At 39.1% G+C, this 25,331-nt stretch overlaps 1 protein-coding gene across 3 annotated transcripts in view; it reads right to left on the bottom strand.

The window, feature by feature from the left end:
* The window catches only part of RASA3 (RAS p21 protein activator 3), a 134,883-nt gene that overhangs the window by 79,909 nt on the left and 29,643 nt on the right, over positions 1–25,331 (bottom strand). For 2 of the 3 annotated variants that reach the window (XM_075525282.1, XM_075525302.1), the window contains exons 2-3: positions 14,938–15,055; positions 2,624–2,727 (exon numbers count right to left, since the gene is read on the bottom strand). In XM_075525282.1, coding sequence (XP_075381397.1) covers positions 2,624–2,727; positions 14,938–15,055 — 222 coding nt within the window. Of the gene's footprint in view, positions 1–2,623; positions 2,728–14,937; positions 15,056–16,003; positions 16,065–25,331 lie in introns of all 3 variants that reach the window. The other variant, XM_075525292.1, reaches the window with a different exon arrangement.

Below are 25,331 nucleotides of genomic sequence, written 5' to 3'. Positions count from 1 at the left end.
AGTGGCTTGAGCATTCTCATCTGTCACACACTGAGTTGCATTTCGGATCTTAAAGAACTTACCATCACAAACTAGTACTTCATATTTGAATAAATAAAAGCATACCTACTCTGAGCTGCAGTTACCCTGGAAATCAATATTATAACATCAAGAGAAATTTCTGGCAATACTAAATACTAAATTTCTGAAATCACTAAACAGTGATTCAAAAGGAACTCTGCTAGCCAGCCATATTCAAAAAATAGCTACTTGCCAAATTCTCACCATTTTGACACACATGCACTCTGTTCTCTCTCTGTCTCGAAACACCCTCAAAACCAGCCAAACAAACAATGCAAACAGATGTCTTAAACATACCAGATCACACAGGAAACACAGGCAAATTCACAAGCTCAGTAACATCTGAACTTAAAGTTAGTCTCCCTGGATGGAAGACACAACCCCCAACTCCCTTCTCTGAGAAAGTTCATTGCTGGATGAGCACGGGTAACCACATTTTCTTCAGAAGTGTCTCATGATGACATAATATAACAAGCGATCTCTGTAATGCAAACAAAGGGCCCCTATTTGCAGAACATGGTGGTTCAGTGGAAAAGAGCTTATTCTAGCACTACTCTGCCCAAACTTTTTCAGTAGGGACCTGTTCCAAACCTCCCTTGCTCAAGCCTCTTCAAGAAAAGGTCTCTTAAGACTGAGCTGAAGATACACATAGAGCAGCTATTCCTTTTAAATATTACAGACTTAGTTCCAACGAAAGAGTTCCCTTTCTCAAAAAAACTCCACGGCTTAGTTTTGCTGCTGCTGACTTCTGTTCAATAGAAACTGCTGAAAATACCCACATGCAGTTACTCCAGAGCACTGTTCTCTTTCCAGAACATTTTCCTATTACAAGCAGAACTTACAGAGTTAGTATCAAAGTGACAGTAATTCTGGATTTTTTTTCTTCTCTCATTGCTATTTATCACACTTCCACATCTTTGAAATGCTCTTCAAAATATGCCTGTGATAAGGAGGGAGGGGAACGGGGGAAACTCAGACTACAACAGCTAATACACACTGTAAAACCTCAATGTAGACAGGTAACACTGGAGTTTTTACTTTTAGTGCTACATCAGTATAGTAACACACTAGTCTGCCTACCTATGGATTCTGCAATGCATACAAAAGTCAACGTTGCTGTTTCCTGAAGAGGTAATGAACAGTAGAAACCTGATCAATTATTTGAGCATCCAAACAAAAGTATCTTTATATATTCTACAAGTCCTTCTTTTCACAAACTGCTCCCAGTACCTTTAAGACAAGATTACTCTAGCAGTTCCTGAAGAATTCCCCTCCAATATCAGAGCTTGATTATTAAAACAGGAACTTAGGAAACATGGAGAAAAGGAAACAATTTGCACTTCTCTATCTGCAATTTCATAGGTCTGGCTTGTATTAAGTGTTCAGAGACCCTTGTTCCAAGAGAGGGAGTAAAGCCCTGAGCAAGAAAAATCCCAGTCCATGGCCTGTTCATGGGTCACTGCAGCTGCAGAAAACTGGTGACACACAGGAGATCAGATGAGGCAATTTCAACAATGAAAAAATCATCAGGTAAAAAAAAGGAGAGATTACTTTCACATTACAAGGGGAAAAAGAATGATTACCCGGTTTCCTAGCTCATATGTAAAACGTAAAACAATAATTAAAGAAAAAGCTAATGATTGCATGATAAACTACTGTAACGTAAAGATACATATGAAGAGATCTGCACCACCACCCCATGCACTTTAACATAATGCATTTTACAGCATTATACAAACTGTTGCTCAACATCAGACAACTTCCTCACTACAACCTCTGTCAAGACATACAGACCTCATTGCTAGCTATAGTCATGTTATACTGGCATTAGAAAAATGGTAGTCACACACAACATTTCAAAAGTAAGAAATGAAAAACTGAAGAAAATCCAAAGTTAAAATGACTTAAAGTGGAAACTGTTCCCCTCAATAACAACTGGGCTTTTACAAGACTTTTATCCCTGAAGAGATAAATGGAGTGTCATGCAATTTGCTGCAGGTGAAATGCATAGCAAACAATATCTGGAAGAGGAGAGGTCTTGCCCATGTCAAACAGGCACTGGAAGTCTTACAGAGCTATTCTACAGGCAACAGCTTGCTCTGATACTCTCTATAAAATTCTGTCATCATTGTACTGTGGATACCTATGACCAGTAGCTATTACTCTGCATGTCATTAAGGTAGTCATAGTTTAACAACACTGCATGCAGGTAAGTGTAATGAGCCCTGGAAAACTGCAAGACTAAAGGCCTTGCATTTAGGGAAAAAAAAAAATGCAGTAACAAATGATGTTGCCAACATTTAAACAATGCTTTATTGCCTATTTCAGTTAAACTGCAATCTGCATTTACTATCATAACAGACAGCATTTATCTCCCAGCCTTTATAATATGTAATACTGAAGGCACTTCTGTCACTTGACAAAAAAGGACAATACTGAGCAGTACTTACCACTGTCATTGTCAGTCCTATCAAGACCTCAACTCATAAGACTACGTATGATCTAACAGTTAAAATCCAAGACAAGTAAGCTATAAAGAAAATAATAATTTATGAAAACATACCTATGATGGAATCCCTTCGAAAAACATCTCTGTCAAAAATATAAAATGACAGATGGCGAAAGGTCCGAGGAATTTCACAGTAAAAGTCTTCTCCATAGAAGGGGCTGGGTTAAAAAAAAAAACAACAAAAACACACATACACAAACACACACACACACACACACAAAAGAAAAAAAAAAAGAAATTAGTGTTGGTATTCTGGAGGAGCCAGTGTGTTTATAATTCACACCCAGAACATCACTCTGGACTGTGACAGTCTTTCCCCCCCATGAATGTGCACCCTCAAGCACTGTTCCACTTTGACTCTTCCCAACTATCTTAAATGCCCACAGAACAAGATTTCTTGATGTGCAAAAAAGAACGGACACTTCTTTTTATCTGGAAAACAAGTGTCCCTAAACAATGAGGGCAGAGAACACATTATTTGTTAACATACAGTGCCTTGAAGGGTGGAGAGAGGGCCCTGCTGCCACACTATGCTTACAATAGACCATTCCGACAGAGATCACAAAAGCATACACATGAACAGGGTGAGCAAAATACAGCATGGTTCATGGCATATATATGTATCATTTATTTATTTTTAAAAGGATTTCATTTATTTAAAATAAAATGCCTACAGCCATTGCCTCTTTTCTCATCCCCTTCAAAGCTTCTTATTTAAAGTCAGATTCAATCAACTGATGGTAACTAAGCCTTGGAGCTGGCACGATGCTTGTTACCTGATAGTGCTGCGTATCTGTCTATTTTTGCTTACTGGAATTGTATAGAATAAGTTCTTTTACTAAGACCAGATTTAAAAAAAATAAATACTATCTCAGCATGAAAAGCTCTTTGGAGACTTAAAGGGCTTTCTTTGGATCCTACCAATTGGGGGGGGGCCCAAACCAACCTCAGACATCTAATAGCAACCCTTTCAGTTTCTCTCTATCCAATTATATGTTTAAGGATTTACTCCTAAGCATATATCAACATTATTTATTCATTGCAGGTCTACCATTTTACACAGATTTTTCATTCCAAGTCACTCATGCTTCAGTAGACCTAAACGGTGGATGCAATTTGAGTCATATGGACAAATACAGCAAGCACTGCAGATGTAGACTTAAAAATAAATCTAATTCCAACAGGCCAAAAGCCAGCAGGTTTTTTTCTTCCCCTTTTAAACACAGACCTCCTTATTGTCTTGGCTAAGCACAAAAATTGGAGAAAGAATCATGCTGTAGCTTTAATCATTATCAAAGGCTTTTTATGTTAGAAAATTAGATATCCAAAAATCATTAATAGTTCCTTGCGTTAACTTTTGATTTTTCAACATTTTGTCAGGTGAGGTCATTCCCTTGGCTCCTTTCAGGATATTTTACATCACCATATACTTTTGCTTGCATTTCTGCCTACGGTGAAAATACATTCCCCCAGAATTGCCACGTTCCCTCAAGAGCTAGCTGACAAATCTCACTCAAAACACACAGGCACTGCAAATTAGCTAAGTACTCTGTGTTTGAAGGGAATATGCCGCATTAATTTCATGAAGTCCAGAGACATCACCCAATATTCAGTAAGAACATTATTTAAGTCACTACTCCACCAGCCACGTGGAAGAACACATATTGGATAAACAATGAAGCCCAAGGCATACCCTCAGGTTAAACTACCACCACTGAAACGGCTTCCCATTCCTTGAAATAAATGCATCCAGCCATAAGTTATGGCAACCAATGTGAGCCCCACTCAATCATCCCTACTGTGAAGGCAGGGGAGAAAAATCTAACAGCTGGAAACGGCAGCTGGTTTGGCTGTTTGTCCCAACTACCCACCCCCTCTGATTCAGCACACTCAGTTATGTCCTCTTTACCCATTCTACTCCGAAAAGTTTTATTCGGAATCAAGAATTCAGTAGCCACCACTTCAGGCACAAAATACCCCAGTTCTTTGGTACAAGTGGCTTCTACCAAACTACAAGCAGCTGGAAACTATCTAACTGTCCCAGCAGCCATGCTTCTGCTGGCAGCCCCAAGGGCCTCATTCTGTGCACACCACTTGGTGCAAGTTTTCATGCACAGGCTCAACCCAAGGGGGCTACACAAATGCACAAACATTGCCCTAATATCTAGTGCATTACACATGCAAAACACTTGCATCATTCTGAGCTCTAATACTCTGTTCAGCCATAAAATTGTCCTTTCTGCTGGAAGAACATGACAGAAGAATTTACTCACTTATGACCTTAGAATGAAATGATACTTAATGAACTGTGGATTATGTACCCAATTCTCTATTAAGAATATTAGGGAAGCTTCAGTACATTGGAAGTCTAAAGGCAATGTAAATACAAGTGAGACTTATACTGAGCATACTTTCATTCAGCTCGGCTGATTCTGGGGGAAAGAGCAGGGAAGAGACAACAACTGGGGCCTTTGGCAAGTCCTCTATTAATGTTTGTCACTGGTGGTGGTCAGCGGCAGAACATAACTAAGACCACAGCAAAACAAACATGAGATTCAGAAAAGCAGAGTGGACAACAGGAAGCTTCTAGTCCAATACGTGGTATCAGAAAGAGACTGATTAACAGAAGAAATGCTATGAAGGCTGACTTAGCCATGCAGGGACCACATCTGGTCACTACTTTTAGGCATAAGGCTTATTAGTCTGAGCAGCACCTGCTGGCTGGTACTCTTCACAGATACATTATTTGCAGCCACCATCAAGAAAAGAGAAGCTTTGTCCTGCTCTTGGCTTTCCCCCTCCAAGATCTTGTACCCCTTGTAGATTCACAACCTCTCATCGCTCAGGTTAACACCCCTGAGGTGCACTGCGTTCTTAATTAATATAAGTAAGCAGATTTTCAACACAAGTGCGCTCACTCTGCACCAGATAGTTAGCCAGCAAAGTTTGAACTGTAAGGGTATGCATCAAGATAAATCTGATATCCCCCTGCCCCAATCTTGTGTAGCTCTGCAGAAACAGTATCTTTGAAGGAATCAAAAGTAACCACACAAATGCTTCCACTTAAGTATGTGCTTTTCCTCCATGTATCTCTTCAGAACAGTACTGGCTTTGTCTCCCACCCAGACCTGAAGAGCAAGAGGTCGCAGCAGTCAAACCCCATGATTTATATCCCAAGCTAACTTATTTGAGCATGAGCCCCAAGGCTCCAGAATGGTTTTTCCAAAAGAACAGCTAAATCCCTCCCTCAGTGTCCCCTCTCTCCCAAAAGCCAGAATTAGCCTGATGGGGCTTCAGTGAGTACTTTTATTTTGACATAGCAATTAATAAAAAGCAGCGGCATCTGCCTACACAGCCCTCAGGAGTCTGACAAGATCCTCCAAAACAAATACTAGAACTAGCTTGGCTGAAAACCCGGAATCTTTCAGAACCAAGTGAGTTCAGATTCAACTTCCAGGTTTTGAGTTAAGCTTTCCTTGTAGATTAACCAACCCCATGCTCAGGAGAAATTTTAATCATTCAAAGAGGAGGAGAAATAATGAGGGCCCCCTCCCCCAGTCTTGCAGCATAGGCTGCAGATCAGTATGGTTACAACAGAAGGGCATGGACAACACCAGTGTTGTCATCATTTCAGTTTCTTCTGGACTTCGAACAAGTGACAGGCTAACTGCCGAGAGCAGGATCTTCCAAGGACAGAAACAGTGGACCTCCACTGTAAATGCAATTCAGCTCCTTCCAAGCTGAATATAAAAGCATTTTCAAACCCAGCTTCTTCAATAAAGACTACTAAATTCAGAACAGTTTTACTAATTTATTTTTAGTTTTGCTGTCACAGTGACGAGACAAGTAGCAGTGCAGGTATCAACTACTATTTAATTATGAAACGGGGCTTGTTCCTAAGTCACTGTCTCTTGTTTTCCTGACGGGATTAGAAACTACAGAGAAAGCCCTGTACCAATTTTTAAATCCTTGCTCCAAGCTTTCAGGCATTCAAGGGTCTGACTCTGTAACCTTCTACTCAACATACCCTCACTTCACACCCCCTTCTCATCTCTTTTCCAGTACATACCCATTACCTTGCTATGCTCTGAAGGAGGGAACCTCTACCTCAGCAGTCCTCTTCTCAGGAAGTGTGGGACTCTCTTACTGCACAGCTTTTATACAGCCCCTACCACCGACACATACACTAATCGATCCCTCCTCAGGACACCTTCCCTTGGATGCTTCCACAGCTCTCATGACAGAAGAGACGCACACACACACAAAAAAAAAGTCAAGTAAAAGCATGAAGAATAGTGCAATGGATTTGAATCTTCAGGCATACTGTCCCCTCACCAAAAACTTCCTTGTTCTGAATGCTCATGGGAGCAGGAATACCAAGAAATCAAAACCGAGAAGTTCCCTCTAGGTATTGTCTCACTCACAGCTATCCAGCTTAGAGCCCCTCCCATTTCAAGGTATCTATTTTTTAATCTCTTCTAATGTGCGTTTTGGCAATGGATATTTTCAGGAGGAGACAGGGAAGAAGAGAAACAAAATTACTGTGTAGATCAAGCGGAATGAAAGCAAATAAGGAAAAGAATCCTCATCTCAAACATGATGAATGGGAACTTCTTCCCCTAGAAAAGGTTCAAAATTTGTTCACTTTCACATGTTACTAAACTCCAGAGGCATACTTGCAACTTTAATTCCATACCTTCAGATATCTACTGAAATCATCGCAAATAATATTAACAGAAAGGAAGAGACCATAAAACAAATCTCAGTGTAGAAACATTTCTTTAGTTTCAGGCTGTGTTGCAAAACCTCGTGCTTGTTTCTCAATACTTAGGATTCGCTAAAGCAGTTTTGTTTTGGCACCAGTACTTCAGTGGATGAAGTGAAAGAGTTGCATGATGAATAATAATGAAACCCCTCAAACCAGAATTCTTTGTGTATGGATTTTTTTTTTAAACTGCTTTTGTGTTTGAAAGTAGGGACTATTAACATGCCACAGACAACTCCACATCCTCTGACTATTTTAAAACGTTTAGAAATACTGGATTCATCCTGCTGCATGAACTGAAGACCAGAGTTCACATCGCCATGTGAGCAGGAAGCAAAATCAGTCTGTACAAAGGAGTACACTTGTTTGTTTCTACTACTAAGCTTTTTCTGCTACTTGGCTAATACGTTTTATACTATGCTTTGCAGTCTGTGTAAAGGGAGTGGGGCAGGGAAGAGAAGGTTTATTCAAAGCAGATACAGCAAGCCAAATAAAATCTGAATACACTTCAGCAGACACAGAGCTACAAGACGACAGGCGAGTAAGAAAGGCTCTGTAAGAGCCAAAGTCAGCAGATGTCGTGGTAGCTTCCTTACACAATTTATTAAAAATACCTAGTATTATATTTGAAGCACAGATTTGGCAGAGGACACGCAGCAGGAAATATATGGCACAGAAGGCAACATCTAAATCCAAACATACCAGTTATGCCCACTGTTAGAGCACAGGCTGTAGTCTTCCAGACATCCACCAAGCCTAAGCAATTTTCTCCTCGTGTCACTGTGCAGAGACACCCAAATGGACAGTGCTGTGTTGTAGCCACAACCACCCCTACTATACAGAGAAAAAAATAAAGCAGTGTGCACTTTCTCAACCCTATGCTCAGAAGAGAGAGACAGACACACGAGCTATAGTTATCAACCTCACTTGACAGTTGCTGGTTTGGCTCAATAAGGCTTACAGGGATTATGACAACTTTAAGCAGCAGCCATTTGGCCCCTAGTCACCTCCCAAAATATTCTGTAAGATGACACACACAAACAGCAGAAGTCACATTACAGCTGCATTTACTTTTTTTTTTAATCACTCGAAGCAGCCTACAACACCAACAATTGTTACTCACATGGGTGACTTCGTGTGGATAAACGCTCTCATTCATAAACCCTGCCTTGGGTCTCAAGGCTCACTTCATTCTCCTCCTTCCATTAAGTCTTGCTTCACTTCCTGGCACCCTTCCCAGCTGTACTACTTCCCTACACAACCATACAGTCCTTGCCTTCAATAATATCCCTGACCAGGCTGAAGTTGTACCTATACCCATCTTACCCCTTTCCCTTAAAGGCTTGGGGTGTTTCAGAACTGAAGTCACGGATATTAGGAATTCAAGCCATGGTTAGATGTAGTCAAGTGCAGAAGACGGCAGGCCCTGGGGCAGACAGCACACTGAGGAGTGAGCTGGGAGCATGCAGGAGAGAAGCTGCAGAACATGCTAGAGCATCCAGCTCCAGTCCTCTTTACTTAAGGCCTCTGGGCTGGGGAAAGCTGTTATTTCAAGGAGGTGAGCTGGCAACATAAGAATATGGAAGTAGCTAATGGAACTAACTCAGATACAACAGCTCATTTTGGCAATGCTCCAACTAAGGGAAAAAACTTTGTGTTTAAAATTTGAGAAGTGGCCTGCATCCAAGATGTTATCAGAACACAAGAGAAGTTTAGCTATGCAGCCATGAACTCCAAACATAGGAAAATAAAGGGTTTAAGCAAGCCTAGAATTAAAAAATAACATTAAATATGGCAGTAGAATTACTTAGAAAAAGTTCTGAGCTACTGATTGAATTTGTTACCTGGTCTAATACTAAAACAAAGACACCGTAACCTCTTGTTAAGGAGAACACAGCCTTAACTATGAATTTACAGCACATTTCACTATACACTCACAAGCACACTGCAGACTTGCAGTGCTCACTGTTACCTTCACTGGAGACTAGCAAAAAAAAAGGATTGGGCGTGGGGAAAGTGCCTCTGGCTTCATTTGCTGTTTCATTCAGGCTTTGATCACTATGTTTAGCACGTGAAAAATTCCTCAGTGAAATAGTGGAGAACTAAATAATCACAGACTCAAGACGCTTGGCTCATCTCTCTAAAGCACACACTGTCAGCCATTTGATTCTTAATGCACGACAGTTTTTGCCTTTATCCATATCCTTGAAACAAATTTAGAGATGTCACATTCCTTCCATTCTTCACCTATGATTTGAGAAGCTGCCTTGATTTCCTGTTGCAGCTGACACTGCCCTTTAAGTGAATGGAAACATTTGATGCAAACAGCAAAGGCAAAGTCAGTCTTAACACCAACAAGCCAAGAAAGTTTATCCTCAGGCAAGATCTGTAGCTAGGAACAAGTCCTGGATGGTGGAGCCTGAAGTTTGAAGCTACTCATGGGGGAAGCTAAGTAGTTGGTTCAGCAAAGGAAATTAATAGGTAAAATTCTTGCCAGGCTGTCTACTTGCAGCTCAGAACTAAAGAAAAGTTGTAGATCCGTGCATTTAAAAAAACAGTAATTATCACATGTTCCTTAGGACATAAAATACCTGAGTCCCTTCACATACATCTTTGCTAGGTTATATGGAATGGATCCAATTCTATTCAGTGCCTTTGTGGATGACGGTAATATAAATATTGAACAACAAATACAAAACAGAGAAGCATATTAAATCCTCACTCTGACCGACCTCTCCCTCATATCTTATGACTTGCATGTGACCACCTTAGAATTTACTAAAAGCTTGTGCCAAGGAGTTTATGAAAATAGTGCTGCTTGAAGAGTTCAAGATTCTCTTCCTGGGAACCTGGAGAGCTTGCTCTGACCAACCCACGCGTTCACTGTGCTTGTCCAAAGATCCCTAGAGAAGTCGGATGACTCTGAACTGTCCTACATAAACAGTACTTTCACACTGCTCTGTGGTTTCATAGAAAGGCCTGCCCATGTTGTAACCCTTGACTTGTTTCAGCCATACGCTACCCAGTTATCCTCACAGCAGCCCTCAAAATCTTCCAGCACAAGGCAGCAGTGCCACCATCCAGTTTAACAGAAGCCAACAGAGGCTGGATGGCAGGAATGATTTAAGTTCCTGATTGTAATTTATGAGTCCCACCTGACTGCTAAACAGAGGAGTTAAGGTTCACCATGCTGGCTGCTCAGTTTTTGAGGCTCACAGAGATTCTCTTCAGAGCACTGGTAAGGGCACCAGACTGGGCAACAGGATGTGCTAATTCAGTTCTTAGAGTTCTGAATGATTCCTGCTTTGTTGATTTAAGGGGTTACTACTCTCAGCTGTCTTCTCATGCCTCTGCCACAGCCTAATAAAATAAAAATCTGTTGCAGAAGATTAGGACAGAGCTCAGGGAAGCAACTTCTTACACTGTCCCAGTATAAAACACAGGAGATCATGAGTCAGAGTCTGAAGGCTCTGCCACAGATATCCCAAGCAAGCCAGAATTGGACATTCATCCAAGTCCCTCTGGGAAGGAGAGATAACCGCTTCCTTTCTCCCATTTGCAGTTCTATTTAGGCTTTACATCAGGAGAAGGCCTGCTTGGAAAAATATATATTTCTGCAGTCCTTAGTAGAAGCTTAATGAAGCTCAACTGAGTAGAAAGAAAGGAGAAGAAAAAGAAAAAGAAAAAAAGAAGAAAAAGAAAAAAAGAAAAAAAGAAAAAAAGAAAAAAAAGAAAAAAAGAAAAAAAAGAAAAAAAGAAAAAAAAGAAAAAAAGAAAAAGAAAAAAGAAAAAGAAAAAAGAAAAAGAAAAAAAGAAAAAGAAAAAAAGAAAAAGAAAAAAAGAAAAAGAAAAAGAAAAAAAGAAAAAGAAAAAAAGAAAAAGAAAAAAAGAAAAAAAGAAAAAGAAAAAAGAAAAAGAAAAAAGAAAAAGAAAAAAGAAAAAGAAAAAAAGAAAAAGAAAAAAAGAAAAAGAAAAAAAGAAAAAGAAAAAAGAAAAAGAAAAAAAGAAAAAGAAAAAAAGAAGAAAAAAAGAAAAAGAAAAAAAGAAAAAGAAAAAAAGAAAAAGAAAAAAAGAAAAAGAAAAAGAAAAAAGAAAAAGAAAAAAAGAAAAAGAAAAAAAGAAAAAGAAAAAAGAAAAAGAAAAAAAGAAAAAGAAAAAGAAAAAAAGAAAAAGAAAAAAGAAAAAGAAAAAAGAAAAAGAAAAAAAGAAAAAGAAAAAAAGAAAAAGAAAAAAAGAAAAAGAAAAAAAGAAAAAGAAAAAAAGAAAAAGAAAAAGAAAAAAAGAAAAAGAAAAAAAGAAAAAGAAAAAAAGAAAAAGAAAAAAAGAAAAAGAAAAAAAGAAAAAGAAAAAAAGAAAAAGAAAAAAGGCACAAGCACTCCTTGAATCCCCAAGTACACAAGACAATGGTTCAGTGTGACTTTAATTATAAGCCTTTTCATGCAGATAAGAAATTCTTTTTATGCAGATATGCTGGAAAAGATAGGCTTCTCCAGGACAAATCTGAATGAGAAGACATCATTTCAGAGTCAGTAACGCTAGGGCTGTGTATGAAACACCTTTCAATTCAGACATTCACACAAAGCATCTTATTTTTCAGAGACTACATGAAAATCATTTTTTGAGCTTACTGGAAGATGGGGGAGTTACCAGTATGAGTGAAAATACAGACAATTCTTAAAACCTTCTTTACAGCAAGCCAGCCCTGTGTCAGCCATGAAGTGACAGGAAATAGAAAATAAGCATGAACAACAGAGTAGAGCCAATGTTCTCCCCTTCAAGCTATAGTCAAAGGCTGTGTCACCCACTTCAATGCTAGCCACGCAGATGTTCAGGCAGGATTCGACTATTTTAGTCATGCATTGGCCCAGCTTTACATCCCTGCTCCCATCTAACATTGCATATCGCAGCAGCGATACCTCAGAAAAAGGGACCCAACGCATACTTAACTCTTACATTGGCAAGTGCCTGGCAAAGAAGCACCATACATGAGAGCAGGTATTTCTCTGCTGCATACGAATTACATGGGCCTTAGGGCACATAAGCCTCGCCTGCCCAATAATTCACGGTTACTCAATGGGTTGAATCAATTTACAAACAAGCATTAAAGAATGTAACAGCATGACTGGCTCCTCAGCTATGTGCTCATCTCAGAGTCTTACAAAAAACAATAGGCAACTGCAGTACGGCCTGAAATCATTTGAAAAACATCTTCCTTTGGAAGTCTATGCACTTGTTTTTATGACTGTGTTTACATCTATTAAAGATTAAGTAGCTGTTTGACCATGCCTCACTAAGTAACAGCAATTTCTATTCACAGATTGGGAAGACATTCCAGTTTCACCATTCATGTATTTGGGATTTTTGTATGCTTTTCTTTTATGCAACAGAAAAACAAGGACAGAGAAAACACCTGTATGGATAAATGCAAAAATCAGTTAATATCAATGTCTAAGTGGATATTCAGGGACTGTGAAGAAGCAAGTTTTTCAAAAACAGTACTTGCAAATAGAAGCTCACAGAGGAAGAAGGCAGACTACCACTGAAGACAGGAATTCACTGGGAGAAGAAATAGCGACCAAGGAGATCATCTCTAGTCAACCCTTAGATCAAAAAAAATAGGACTGTAAAGGGATTTTGGGAGGTCATCCGGTCCACCACTGTTCTAAAGCAGGAAGATCTGTATTTTGGTCAGGACTGATTATACAGAACCTATTAAAAGCCTTCAGCAATAAATATGGAAAAACCAAGGCAACCTACTCCAGTGCTTCAGCATCTTTAACAACAGGAAGATTTTTCTTCACAATAAAACTTAACCTAAACTTTCTTCCCCACTGCAATTTAAGTCCATTATTACTTGCAATATCCATACTGGACATACAGAGCAATTCCCGCCCTCTTAATTTTTTTTGGGGGGTGCTGTTTGGTTTTTTGTTTTGTTTTGTTTTTTTAATATATTTACATAGTTATATCTACTCTCATCCTTCTTCTCTAGGCTAAACAATTCCAGTCTTTTAACCTTTCCTCACTGGTTATGCTTTCCAGACCTCTGATCATTATGTTGCCCTCCTCTGAATTCACCTCAATTAATGAAAAGAACTTAGCTCCACAGGAAGCCAGAAACCTTCCAATTCTGCACAGCCTCAGTGCACCTCTTCAGCTTTATAATGATATCTAAAGACAGATGGAATTTTTCCCACTGAAGGAATTACACTTGCTGCTTATTCCTACTACTAAGAGTTTATTTTCTCAATAGAAAAATACGTGGATTAGTTCAAGGAAATTACATCAACTATCCTCATACATCCCCACTGCTCACCTTCCAATTCCCCGCAATGCACTAATGATCACCCAGCAAAAAAAACCCACTGGGCAACTTCTAGTTGTGACCAGGAGGGCTACAGTTGGTTGATCCAGGAACGAATTTAAATGAGTTACAAAGTCATTTTTAGAGAAACAACTGTTTCGGGGACAACTGGTTTAGGGACACTGCATGTCAGTTATTGTAAAAAAAAAGTGCATACAGATCAGTCTTTGCTTTTTTACTTTTTTTTTTTTTTTTTTTAAATATAGTACACTACAAACAGGAAAGTGTTAGCATCATCATCCAAAAACACTCTAATTATGTTTAGTCAATCTAAATGCCTCATGAAACAAAAGTCTCCATTATGGACCCCAGTACAGCATATCATAACATAAGAAATAAAGACTTACAGATGACAAAAAATTATGCGAGAGAACAATTAAAGTGACTTAAGGGAATAAATCCCACTTCAAGCTACTCAGATTCACATTCTTAAATGTGTTAGGTACTTCTGAGGGGCTGGGGGTGGGGTCTAGAGCTATTTCCCAAAGTAAATTATTTGCAATAACAAGACAAATAGCAAATTCCTAACTGTATTACTCAACTCTGACTCTTTTCCCACTTTATATCTTAAGATAAAAGTTATGAACTTGACTGTTCCTTGCTGCTACTTTTCCCTCAACTCCAAAAAAAAAGGCAGCTTCCCAGATTACACATATACGCCCAGCCTTGTTCCTTATATTTTTTTGACGTTTGGGGATTTCCAGGAGAAAGCATTTTAACTTTTGCTACATGCTTCTCATTCTGTTTCATTCTACATTTGGCTTCTACAATCTCACAGGAAGTGTCCAAGATAATCAGGCAGGCATCTTATGTTCAAACCTCTTTCAGGTGCAGCCTCATGACAGGAAAAAAAAATATCCCTAACTAGGGATTTAGGGTAGCTAGACCAATGAAAAATTTTAAGCATAGACAGATGTGAAATGGCGTTCAGTGCTGCCTCCTAAGTTGAGATCTAAAAAACTTAGGGAAGTTCAAAACAAATATTGCAGAAAGAAAGGAGCACTGGCTGTACATTCTTAGAAAACATTTAATACAGCTTGCCTTGGTGAAGACATTTTCCCATATGCACATATAGGAATAATGACATTATTAGTTCTATCACTAGCGTTCTTAAAACTGGAAGAAGGATCATATTCATCCTCCCTCCTCCCCCAAAAAAAGTATCTTTAGAACATTAAACAAACATAGTAAGCAGAGAATGAGAAGAGTTAACAGAACATATACACATGTATTTGTTACCATAATGACTTCTCCACTATTTTGGTCCTGAAAACCTCCTCCTGGTCCAGGTTTACAGTACAGTAGCAATCCCTCATCTTGTTTGGCCCCGGATATGTCGGAAGATTTTTGGCTTCGCCTAAAGACAAGAAAGAAAAAACCCAGAGGGATTACATATTAAAACATTATCCATAAATTAGTCATCTGTCAACTAATGCAGTGTCAGCAACACAGCTGAAGTGAAGTATTACATTGTATTTTTCTTGTTGTTAATTCTCTATTAAACTCAGCAGCAGTATTCTGTTTCCAAGGCAGCAGCTCCTGACAGTCACTGAGCTTAGGGCTTAGCAGTATCCAGCAACAACTCAGTTTGTTGCGTCCAATTTATGTGCATGTATTTGGGTGCATACTGCTTCCTTCCAAATTTGTGTTTAGGTTTTGATCAGTCCTCCCATAAGATACCAGGAACACAATACAACATGGTAATAAAGCTTTCTGATACAGCCCACAGATTTTATCCTAAAGGCATTACCAGAACACAGCAAATGAGGACTGACCCCCAGCTCCACCACTCCTCACAGACGTGGAGATGGAAAACAGTCATTCTAGTTACAGCCAACAGCCTTACACCACATGTTGGACTTCAAAGCGCTTTGATGAGGTAATTAGCACTTGTGAAGCTGTCTAAGGTCCTCGCACAAAGGTACCATGCAAGTCGTGAATATTCTTCATAATAAACATTTTTTTCAAAACTGCAACAAGAAACATGTATGTATCCTATATTTAACATTAAAAAAAAAAAAAAAGACAGGATTGAGGAACTAAGGGTAACCAAGAGACTACAAAACAAGAATAAAACCACAGCTTTCCCCTCTACATATCCATTAATAACTGAAGCTGAGCACTCTATTTCCTTGGCAGACTGATAAAAATCAAAACTCTCAGACAGGAAACTGGGTAATGCTCCTCACAGCTCTCCTAAAACACCTTAGCACTAGGTGGATAAGTGATTTAATTCTAAAGACAAAACTTAGAACTCTCAAAGAATGACTAAATGTAAGTCTGCAACACACGTGGCCTTATTTACCTTCACTCTTCCAGTACCCGGAGATTATTAGCACATACCATGGGAACTAGATCATTCTCTCCTGGTAAAAATAAAAAATAAAATTTAAAAAAAAAAATGCACAGACCAAGGGAACACAGGTTTGTTTGCCAGTAGAGAAGGGAACCCTAAATGACAGTAACAAACATAACTTTTTATCAGATGTCTGCAGCTCAGCTTAAGTGCATTTTACTAGACACATGCCTTTCCCAGTCTCCAGCTCCCAAATAGCTTTATGCTATTAACAGAACTATCTTGCTTCTTTCAACCCTACCTCCAGTAAAGACATACTTTTTCCTTTCTGCAGATTTGTTCAACCGCACTCTGATGCATGTGCATGTAAATACTGAAGAACTACAGCAAGGAAAGCTTAAGCCAACCTGCATCCTTGGGTTTAGAAGAAAAGCATAAAGTGACACAGAACTCCGTGTCTTCCTGTCTGTGATGTCTTTCTGGCACACTGTTCGCACGCTTTTGCTAACTGACTCACGATGTGCCCTTGGAAATGCCACACACCACGCTTCTCACAAACGGCCTGTATATGGGTGATTGTACATGCATATATTTTCTAAAGCTAACCATAGAACATAAAAAGAGGCACTGAAAAGGGACATGAAAACATTGTTTCAGACAGTAATGCCTCACTTCAGAGTTCTTCTAAGTTTGCTCTCAGCTCAGCTGATGCAACTTGATAGCATTCTTCCCACTTCCTTCAGAGTTGTGAGACATTGTATTAAAAAAAGCTGTCTCCACTCTAATTCGAAGGTGTGACTGGAACATCTGTTAGCATGCCCAACGTGGCTTTAAACTAAGCTGAAGTGTTAGCAATAGTTTAACTGCAGCAGCTCTAGCCAAAAATATATTGAGGATTATTGATGGCTTGCTCAGCCTGCATTGAAGTCTATTCTGCCGTGCTAAACATCCAACTTTTACTCTTGTTAGTTCGAGTTCAGGCAAGTTACAAATCAGATGTACTAGCCTCACACAGGCTGAGGTCTCCGAGTTTGCCTCCTCTCCCCACGTCCCCCAAACATCAAAATTTCTCTTATCTCTTATCTATTCTCACATTAAAGTCACATGAAGCCAGCCTCTTTTCTGGATCACTGGGTAAAGTTCCCCAGAGAGAGCGAGTGTGCGTGTCAACAGGAAGAGTTTCAATAGCAGAATGATAAGGAAGTCTTCCTCTGGGGCTGGCACACTATTCTCACGGTTCTTCCAAGAGAACAGGACAAAACTTTTCAAGCTCAAAATTAAACCAAAAAAATACGCAGTTTCCCTTTTTCTCCACTTTTCCACTTCCTACTTCAACACGAATGCACACACACGAAACCAATTCCGTATTTTGTGATCTCGATTTCCAGCTTTCTGTAGTGCACAACATTCACTTAAGCACTTAAAGTTAATACTTGGTCATGTCAGAGCACTCTAAGAACTGTATTTTGAAAACTCAGTAGAAAAGCCCATAATATTGAAAGCTAAATGCAATGCAAAGGAAGACACCATTTAGCATCACTAGAAAATGACTGCCTGCACAGTCTGTACAGCAAATTAAAGCTCACCACCACCACAAGATTAGAAAGTGAGGCACAGAGGGAAGATAGAGGGAGAAGATATTTTACAGTAATTTCTTTCTTCAAACTGGAAAAAGTCCCTGAAAAACCACTGAGACTAGAACAAGGGATTAATTGACCAACCCAATATATTAATCATGTTAGTGACTTCAGTAGGAGCTTACAAAAAAAAAAAAAAAAAAAAAACCCACCACGGTTTCTTCCCAACGCTGGCAGCAGCCAATGGCTGTTTAGATTCCTCTAGCACTGAGCAGTTGAGAAAGAAAAATTTGTCAAGCTTTCAAGCATAGCTAAAGACTCAGCTCTCTAGCCAGACATTTTATGTCAACAAATGCGCTCTGTTAGAGCTTCAGTTGCTCTTTAGATTCCTCCAAGACAAAAACGTTCCCTCTGTGGCACTGTTTTGCCATCTACAACGAAGCCGAACAATTTGCTCAGTATTTTTTTTTGTTCTGCTACTACTGAAATGAAAAAAGAAAGCTCAGAATACTTGATACAGTCATTCACCATTTCCATATTCTCAACAACCAGAGCTGATGAGATCATTTCATTTGGGCAAGAATTTCATCGTTTAACCTATCTGTACAGAAGAGGCATCTTCATCAATTGTATTTTCAAGAGGCAGCTCCGCTTTTTTTTCCCCCCTCTTCACATTTGTGAAGTACCTGTATGCTAGAGAATTTGGAGAGCGTTTGCAGACAAAAGGTCAATATATTCACCTTTAAAACCTTCAATTTTCCACTTCTGCTAAGAAACGGAATGTTTCTTAAGATGTCTAAGACCTTGACAATTTAAAATACACAAGCACTTTGTTTTGGAGCATAAGGCTTCCATTTGGAGCCATAGTGGCAGAATAATCAGTTCAAGTTTGCAATAGCTTTTCTCTCTATCCCTGCACTTGTAATATACATGGTCCTAATTTAACTGTGTGATGCACTCAACTTTGCACTAAGTACTTAAACCTAGCAAAGCTGATTTTAGCTATGGAAAAGTTATCAATAGGTATTCTGGACAAGTCTCACAAAATAGGCTATACAATTCTGAATACCTCACTGACTTGCTATCTTCTCCCCACAAATACTGGGTTACTATAGTTTAAAAACGGACTACTGTGGCAGCACAGATAGCTTAGCTTGAACTAGGCAGCGGGAACGCAACAGGCTGGAAAAAGAGGAAGGAAAAACTCAAAACCATATTCACCTTCCTTGTTCCTTCCAATGTTATACATTCCTGCCCTGCTAAGACACTGGCAATAAAAGGGAAGCAAGAAAAAAGGGCTCTCCTGCATACATAGCTAGAAGAGCACTGCTTAGATGCTTGGGAGTATAACCGGTAAAAAAACCAAGAAAAACTTTTGAGATGTTTCTCAGAATAAACGAATATATACCTACATGTATACATTTCCTTAAGGTTTTGCCACCTTAAATTTTTTGAAGCATCTGGTATTTTTAATTGAATTTAGATACTTGGCATTGTGTCATCTTTGCTCTTGACATATTTTGCCAGGTGCAATTTTCTGAAAAGCAGAGAATGCACAACAGCCAGGCATTATTTCTACCTTTTGGAAGAAAATTTGCTGCTCCTGTGCTTCTAAGTCTTGGGTCACCAGCACACATCTGCCAATCTGAGCGCATTAAGGAAGACTTTGTAACGTGTCAACAAATTTAGCTTGCTGTCTTCTAGCAGCAACATATTTGATTTTATCAAAATGCCATGGGAGAATCATTTCCCAAACTATTTCAGAAAACAAAAACCTACCTCCAAAAAATAAAGCCCAGCAGCTGAGCTTTCAATGCTGCAGCATTTGACTTCAGGGAGCGTGCTGAAAGACCTGAGTACAGAAACAAAATACCTAAAATCTGAAAAGGGCAACATATCCAAACCAACAACAATCCACTTTGCTTCTGCCATATTCAGGAAAACACTCTCCAAAGAAGCTTGTAGGCAAGCATGTCAAGAACAAAAACAGAGCAGCAATATATGCCAAGAATGGAAAGCTTCTCCTGTTCTCCCTTAAGCTCTCTATACCAATACAGATGCTGGAATCTGAAAAAATTATCTCAAGCACTCAAGTTTTTTCTTCTAAAAGAGCATTATTCTTTCAACATCCACAGATCAAGCAAAAACAGAAAAAGGAAAATGTGTGTACACACACAGCTCCGATTCTCTATCACAATTTATGCTTAAAAAGCTCCTCATGCACAAAAGCCAGCATATATGTAAAATATCAAGATGCCAGCAAGTTTATAATCAGTACTTAAAGTTATTTTAATTAAAACAGAAATGTAATACCACTCAATGTCGATTAAAACATGCAGAAATACCTACAAGCACATTAACTTTTGTGCCTACACATGAATTTAAACTGAACAGAAACAGCTGCATTGATGTTGAATGTTGAGAAAGCAGTTCCTTTTTTTGCAAGGTGTGCTTTTCGAGGGTGAGGTGGGGATAAGGGGAGGGATATATTGAAAAAAATAATCCCTTTTAATATTGAAATGGTCAGTTAGAAAACTTCTATTCCCATCAGAAACCAATTTTGTTATTAAACAGCCAATGTGATAATTATGTGAAATTAACACGTTTGAAAGCAGAATATACAGTTACATCTGTATGTAATTCCTATATGCAGATACACTGTGTGTACCTCTCAAAACAGAAAGTTTCAATTCATTTTCGCCTTTCCAAAGAGGAAAAAGCAATAAAAACTTTAAAAGTGCAAAGCTCCAAGAACCAGCATACCCAGTGTGCAACTGTGGAGTTATGTAAGTAGCTTAGTATTCTTGTGTACTTTTGTAGTACTAGCTCAAAACAATAAACACTTTTTAGGCAATATATGACGAGTGCCAAAAATGTTCTCTCCCCTCCACCTATGTATATAGGTCACACAGCCTGAAAATAAGAAAAACACATGAAATCATAAATATCTAATTGAGAAAATTGATATATTTAAAAAAATGAGATTTCTTTTAAAACAGATATGGCTAGAAACACTATTTGTCCAACAATCCCTCTTTGCTTTAACCATAGGTATTTACATGTGCATATACACACACTTTGTTCTCACGGAGAGACAGATTGCATTAGAGTTCTAAACCAGGTCAAAAATAGCCATCTGTGAACAGATTTTGATGATCTGGAAAATGAGATTTTTAGATGACCTGTTCTTAATCTAAGCCCTTGCCTGCCAGCCTCTTGCCATGTGAAATAATCATCACACATCAGAAGACTCAGGGAAAGCACTTCCTCAACAAAACAATATTGATGACCTAGGCCTTAGCAACAACCCCAGAGCAACTTGATACCACAGCTAGGGCTGCTTCAGCAAGTAACTAGCAAGGAAACAAAGCACACTACATCAATTACAACTTTTTAGACAAGAGCATCACATGGAAACCCTCCTGGCTTAGGGGCAATAAGCAGCACCAACCCCAAATCCTTTGGCACCCAACTGAAGACCACCGCCAGCTGATATCTCTGTGCCAAAAACTATTTATACCTACTTAGACCTAGTACTTCTAGTGAAGTTTTACTGCCTTTACAGCCTAGTGACACGAACATTTGGCATCCCTTAAGATCTCTTCTGCACAATCCACTTCACCAGTACACACAGTGCCATACTACTACACTACCACCCTTTCCCCTCACATGATTAAACTTACTCTATGCCAGTTAGGAACCTTCACATAGACCTTCCTCTACTCCAAAACCTGTTCTGAGACAGCAAATGACAGGCCTTTCTATCAGCTATAACAATAGCTAAGCCTAATTAACTATAGCCCCCATGGTGGCCAGACTCAAACCTATCACTCAGAATGGCTAGTAGCCAAACTCCCTGTTTCCTATATGCGTGTGAACAGACATCCCAGTTCTCCTTTTGCAGCCCTGAAGGTCCAATAAACCATCCAAATATCTTGCCTCTACTGTTCTGGGCATAACAGAAGTGGCTGAGGATATTTTCATTGGAGAGCAATGAGAAGCTGCAGGCTGACAGCCTTACATTTCTTCTAAGAGGCAACGAACATCAAGGAGGCTCAAAAGATCTTGTCATGATCTCAAGTACTTAAGTGCTCACAGCACAAGGGCTGTTAATCAAATCCCAGGGCTGAAAGGAAAGAGATCTATACAGCAAGTTCCATGAGAGCTGCTTGCAAAATTAAGATTTTAGTTTGTACAAGAGGAGAAGCATAGCTCTCCTCAACTCATTAATGTAACTGGTTGCATGCTACTTGCCAATATCGTGGTCTAACAGCAGGAATCAGGTTTCTCTAAAGATTCCCTTAGGATAGTAACTTAATCCCACAAAATAAAAAATGTACAGTCCAGCTGCTTTTTAACGAGACTGAAGCTATGTTGTGTAAAAGGACACTTTGAAGTGATCATTTTAGAGTAGGATACTGCCAGGAAAAAGGTGTTCTCAAGGAGGTTTCATTCTAATTCAGTTTTCCTGTGGCACTCTGGGGTTAGCATTCCAAGTTTCTTTGATGTGACTTTCTTGTATTTCTGCAGAAAAACTGACGAATTAACCAAACTCTTTACCTGTGTTGATACAATATTAGACTCAGCTCTGCATGTACTATTTTTCAATCCAGCTTATATTTTGAAGACGATACTCTGCATCAAGACGCATCTCATGCAACCTCCCAGCTGCATTTGATAGAGGCTCTTGAGGTTTTTCCTACCAGCTTCAGTAATGTAGGGACTGGCTACAGGTTGTTCCGTGCCTCTGAATTGTGACCTTCATTTAGATTGATGGCTTGCACAGCTCTGTAGTTTTTTTGTTGTTGTTTGAGGTGAGGTTTTTGGGGAGTCTTGTTTAGTTTGGGTTGTTTGGTTGTTGTTGTTGTTTTTTAAAAAAGAAAATCAGCTTCCTAAAGTTATAAAAGACCTTCTCAGCAAAGTTTATGTCACTGAACATCTGTTGTGGGAGGCCATGAGGGAGAGGATTCAGGCTGCAGGAGGGGCAGAGTAGCTGAGAGGAAGTAACTTTTATAACAGGCTATTCCACCATGGAGCTGTGCTGGGCCAGCAGCAAGCAATTTCAGCTATTTTTAGAAGAACAGTATGAGACAGGAAATACAAGCAAATGATTTACAACATCAAACAAGACGTGACCAAAATCCAACAACAACTCCACCGTTCCCTTTTGAGAGTCTTTGTACTTCAGGATAATTTAAGATAGTTGCTGTATAGTAAGGAGCCTAGTCATTGCTAAAGAACAAAAGCAAAGTTCTCAAAAACATCAGCATAAGCAAAAAGAAGTTTCTGTGAAAATAAGTATCTATTTTTACCTGCCTTCATTTATATTATTCACACACAAAACCAAAAGCCAGGTGACCAAAAAAAAGGCAATTTTTATCTATGTACATCCCCTTTTTTTTTTTACGTGTAGATCAAAAAGCTATAGCTGTATAGCTGGGGGGGGGGGGGGGGGACGGACGGACACGACAACAACAACAACAACAACAACAAAAACCCAAAACAACAAAAATATAAGCAATGAAAAAGGAATTATGCCCTCTTTCTTCCAGGACATTAATCACTTCTATCACAACAAGCGACACTAAAAACTTTTACAGTAACATGAAAAATACAAATCTGCCAAAGGTTGTCTTTTGCTTAGATTAAAACTAGAAACAAAAGGAGTGATTGCTGAAAAGCTGAAGCTTTACCAGCAATGTTAAGAAACTGTAACTGTTTCCTTTAATGATTCTGTTGTCCACAATGGCTCTTGCTTTAGAATTACTTATTTAGAAATGTCTTCACTAACCAGAGTTTCACAGGATCACATCTGATCAAGTTCAGTTTGGCCCTTTTGCTCCACAGTGTTCAAAACCAAAATACAACCTAGCTATTGAGAAACAGGGTGACTCAGAGCACAGCAGTTCAAGGCAATCTTGAAAACCACATAAGATTTAGGAATTAACCAAACAAAGCATGTCTTCCTCCATATTCAGAACTCTTCCTATTACAGAATTAATCATCATGAGGGAGAAAAAGGTTTTGAAATCTCCCCACCTTGCTTTACTTTAGCCTTTCTTCAAAAACAGTGAAAATAGGTACTTTCCTACAAGAAGATCAAGTTCATTTTTCCATGTAAAGATCCAAACTCAGAAACATCCTCCTCCAAACTTGCAGCAATTAGCAGCTTCCCTTAAATCCAGCAACAGGCAAGACTACAACTCCTTCAAACTTGACATGGTCTCGATATTTCATTAGTCCACATATTCCTCATGTGTTCCTTCACACACAAAGAGCATCATATGTACTAAGGAACAATGTAACAGAAAAGCGTGATCATAACCAGTTCTCAGACTATGTGCTTTAGATGGTTTTTGAATGAAAACATTAATTTGAGGAAACTCGTAACTTTCTATAGAGTTGCAGTCTTAGGCAGCTGACAAACGCTATGTTGCAAACATGGCTCTGTGCTGAGCAGAATGCTCAGATTAGGATATTATCAATATCATTCGCATTTGTTTTGCTTTAGTTACTGGATCTTCATTTACAAAGCACTTTTTCCAGTAGAGTGAAACAAAAATAAATCCCACTTGCTCATTCCTAAGGTTGATGCCTTATATGATCTATAGGTGACTTTTCCATGCTGGTGGACTTTAAAAACTTTTTAAAAATTATTTTAAAGAAGGATTTATTTCACTGTTGAATAGCCTGTATTGCACAGATGCACACTGACAATGCACAAGATTTTACGTAGATGCTGCTGATTTCTTGTTGCTAGCTGGCAGTCCCATTAAGCGAACAAAACCAATAGCATCTCTCCTTATGACATTTTAAGATGCTTAGAAGTATTTGGGCTTGACTAACAAAGCGATCACTTGCCAGTTTGCAGTGCTGTGCAGTTAAACTCTTAAGACTGCAAATGAGCAAGGATACACTGCAACTGATCTACAGATCTATTGATTTCTTTGTGGAGAGAAAAAGGACAACATGCCTCTACTCTGAAGCCCAGACTGCCTTAACTACTGCCACCACACAGTTTGCCACAAGAATTTCTAGAAGCAGCTAGTTAAAGAACATCCACACATTGACAGAACTGGACTGTCGCCATCCAAGATCCCAAACATTCAACTTGCCATGTCAGCGGGCTTATTGAAGAATTATTTATTTTTTTAAAATGCATTAGCACAGGATTCCTAACTCATTGCTAAAATAAAATTTCCAATTAGAAAATACAGTTGAAGACAAACTGACCTAGGTATAGGGAGGAAAGGACAATGTCAGCTACCACTGTCTTCTGCATTTGCTCTTTGCAGACTTCTTCGGAATGCTTTGATATGCTGAGCTGTCACCTCGTCTCAGTCACTCTGCAAGCGCACCACCACAGTTCCACTAGGTCTAACGGGGCTCAGCAAAGAGTAATAGTAATGTTTCCCCTTTCCCAACAGTGTCCATTCTTCACAGTGCTAAAGTCTATGCAAGTCTAAAATATGTGCATATGAGTAGACTTAAGCTTAAGTGTTTGAAAGTTTCCGAGTTGCAAGCTGACAGTGTACCAGATTATTTTTAAATATGAGCTGTATGGTTCTACCCACAAATCTAGGGCAGTATATGGGATTGACCGACCAGTGTTGAGCAAAACAAACTGTAAAAAACAAGCGAGAAATCCCCCATCCAAGTTGCCAGTCTCCTGAGCGGTGGCAGCTGGGGGAAGAACCTTTCAAGTAAATGAAGTTCACATGCACGAAGGAATACCTAAGCATTCACTTGTTCTTGCTTGA

The sequence above is a fragment of the Mycteria americana genome, chromosome 1 (assembly GCF_035582795.1).
Source record: "Mycteria americana isolate JAX WOST 10 ecotype Jacksonville Zoo and Gardens chromosome 1, USCA_MyAme_1.0, whole genome shotgun sequence".
NCBI lineage: Eukaryota > Metazoa > Chordata > Aves > Ciconiiformes > Ciconiidae > Mycteria > Mycteria americana.
This window is presented reverse-complemented; position numbering and strand designations above follow the sequence as displayed.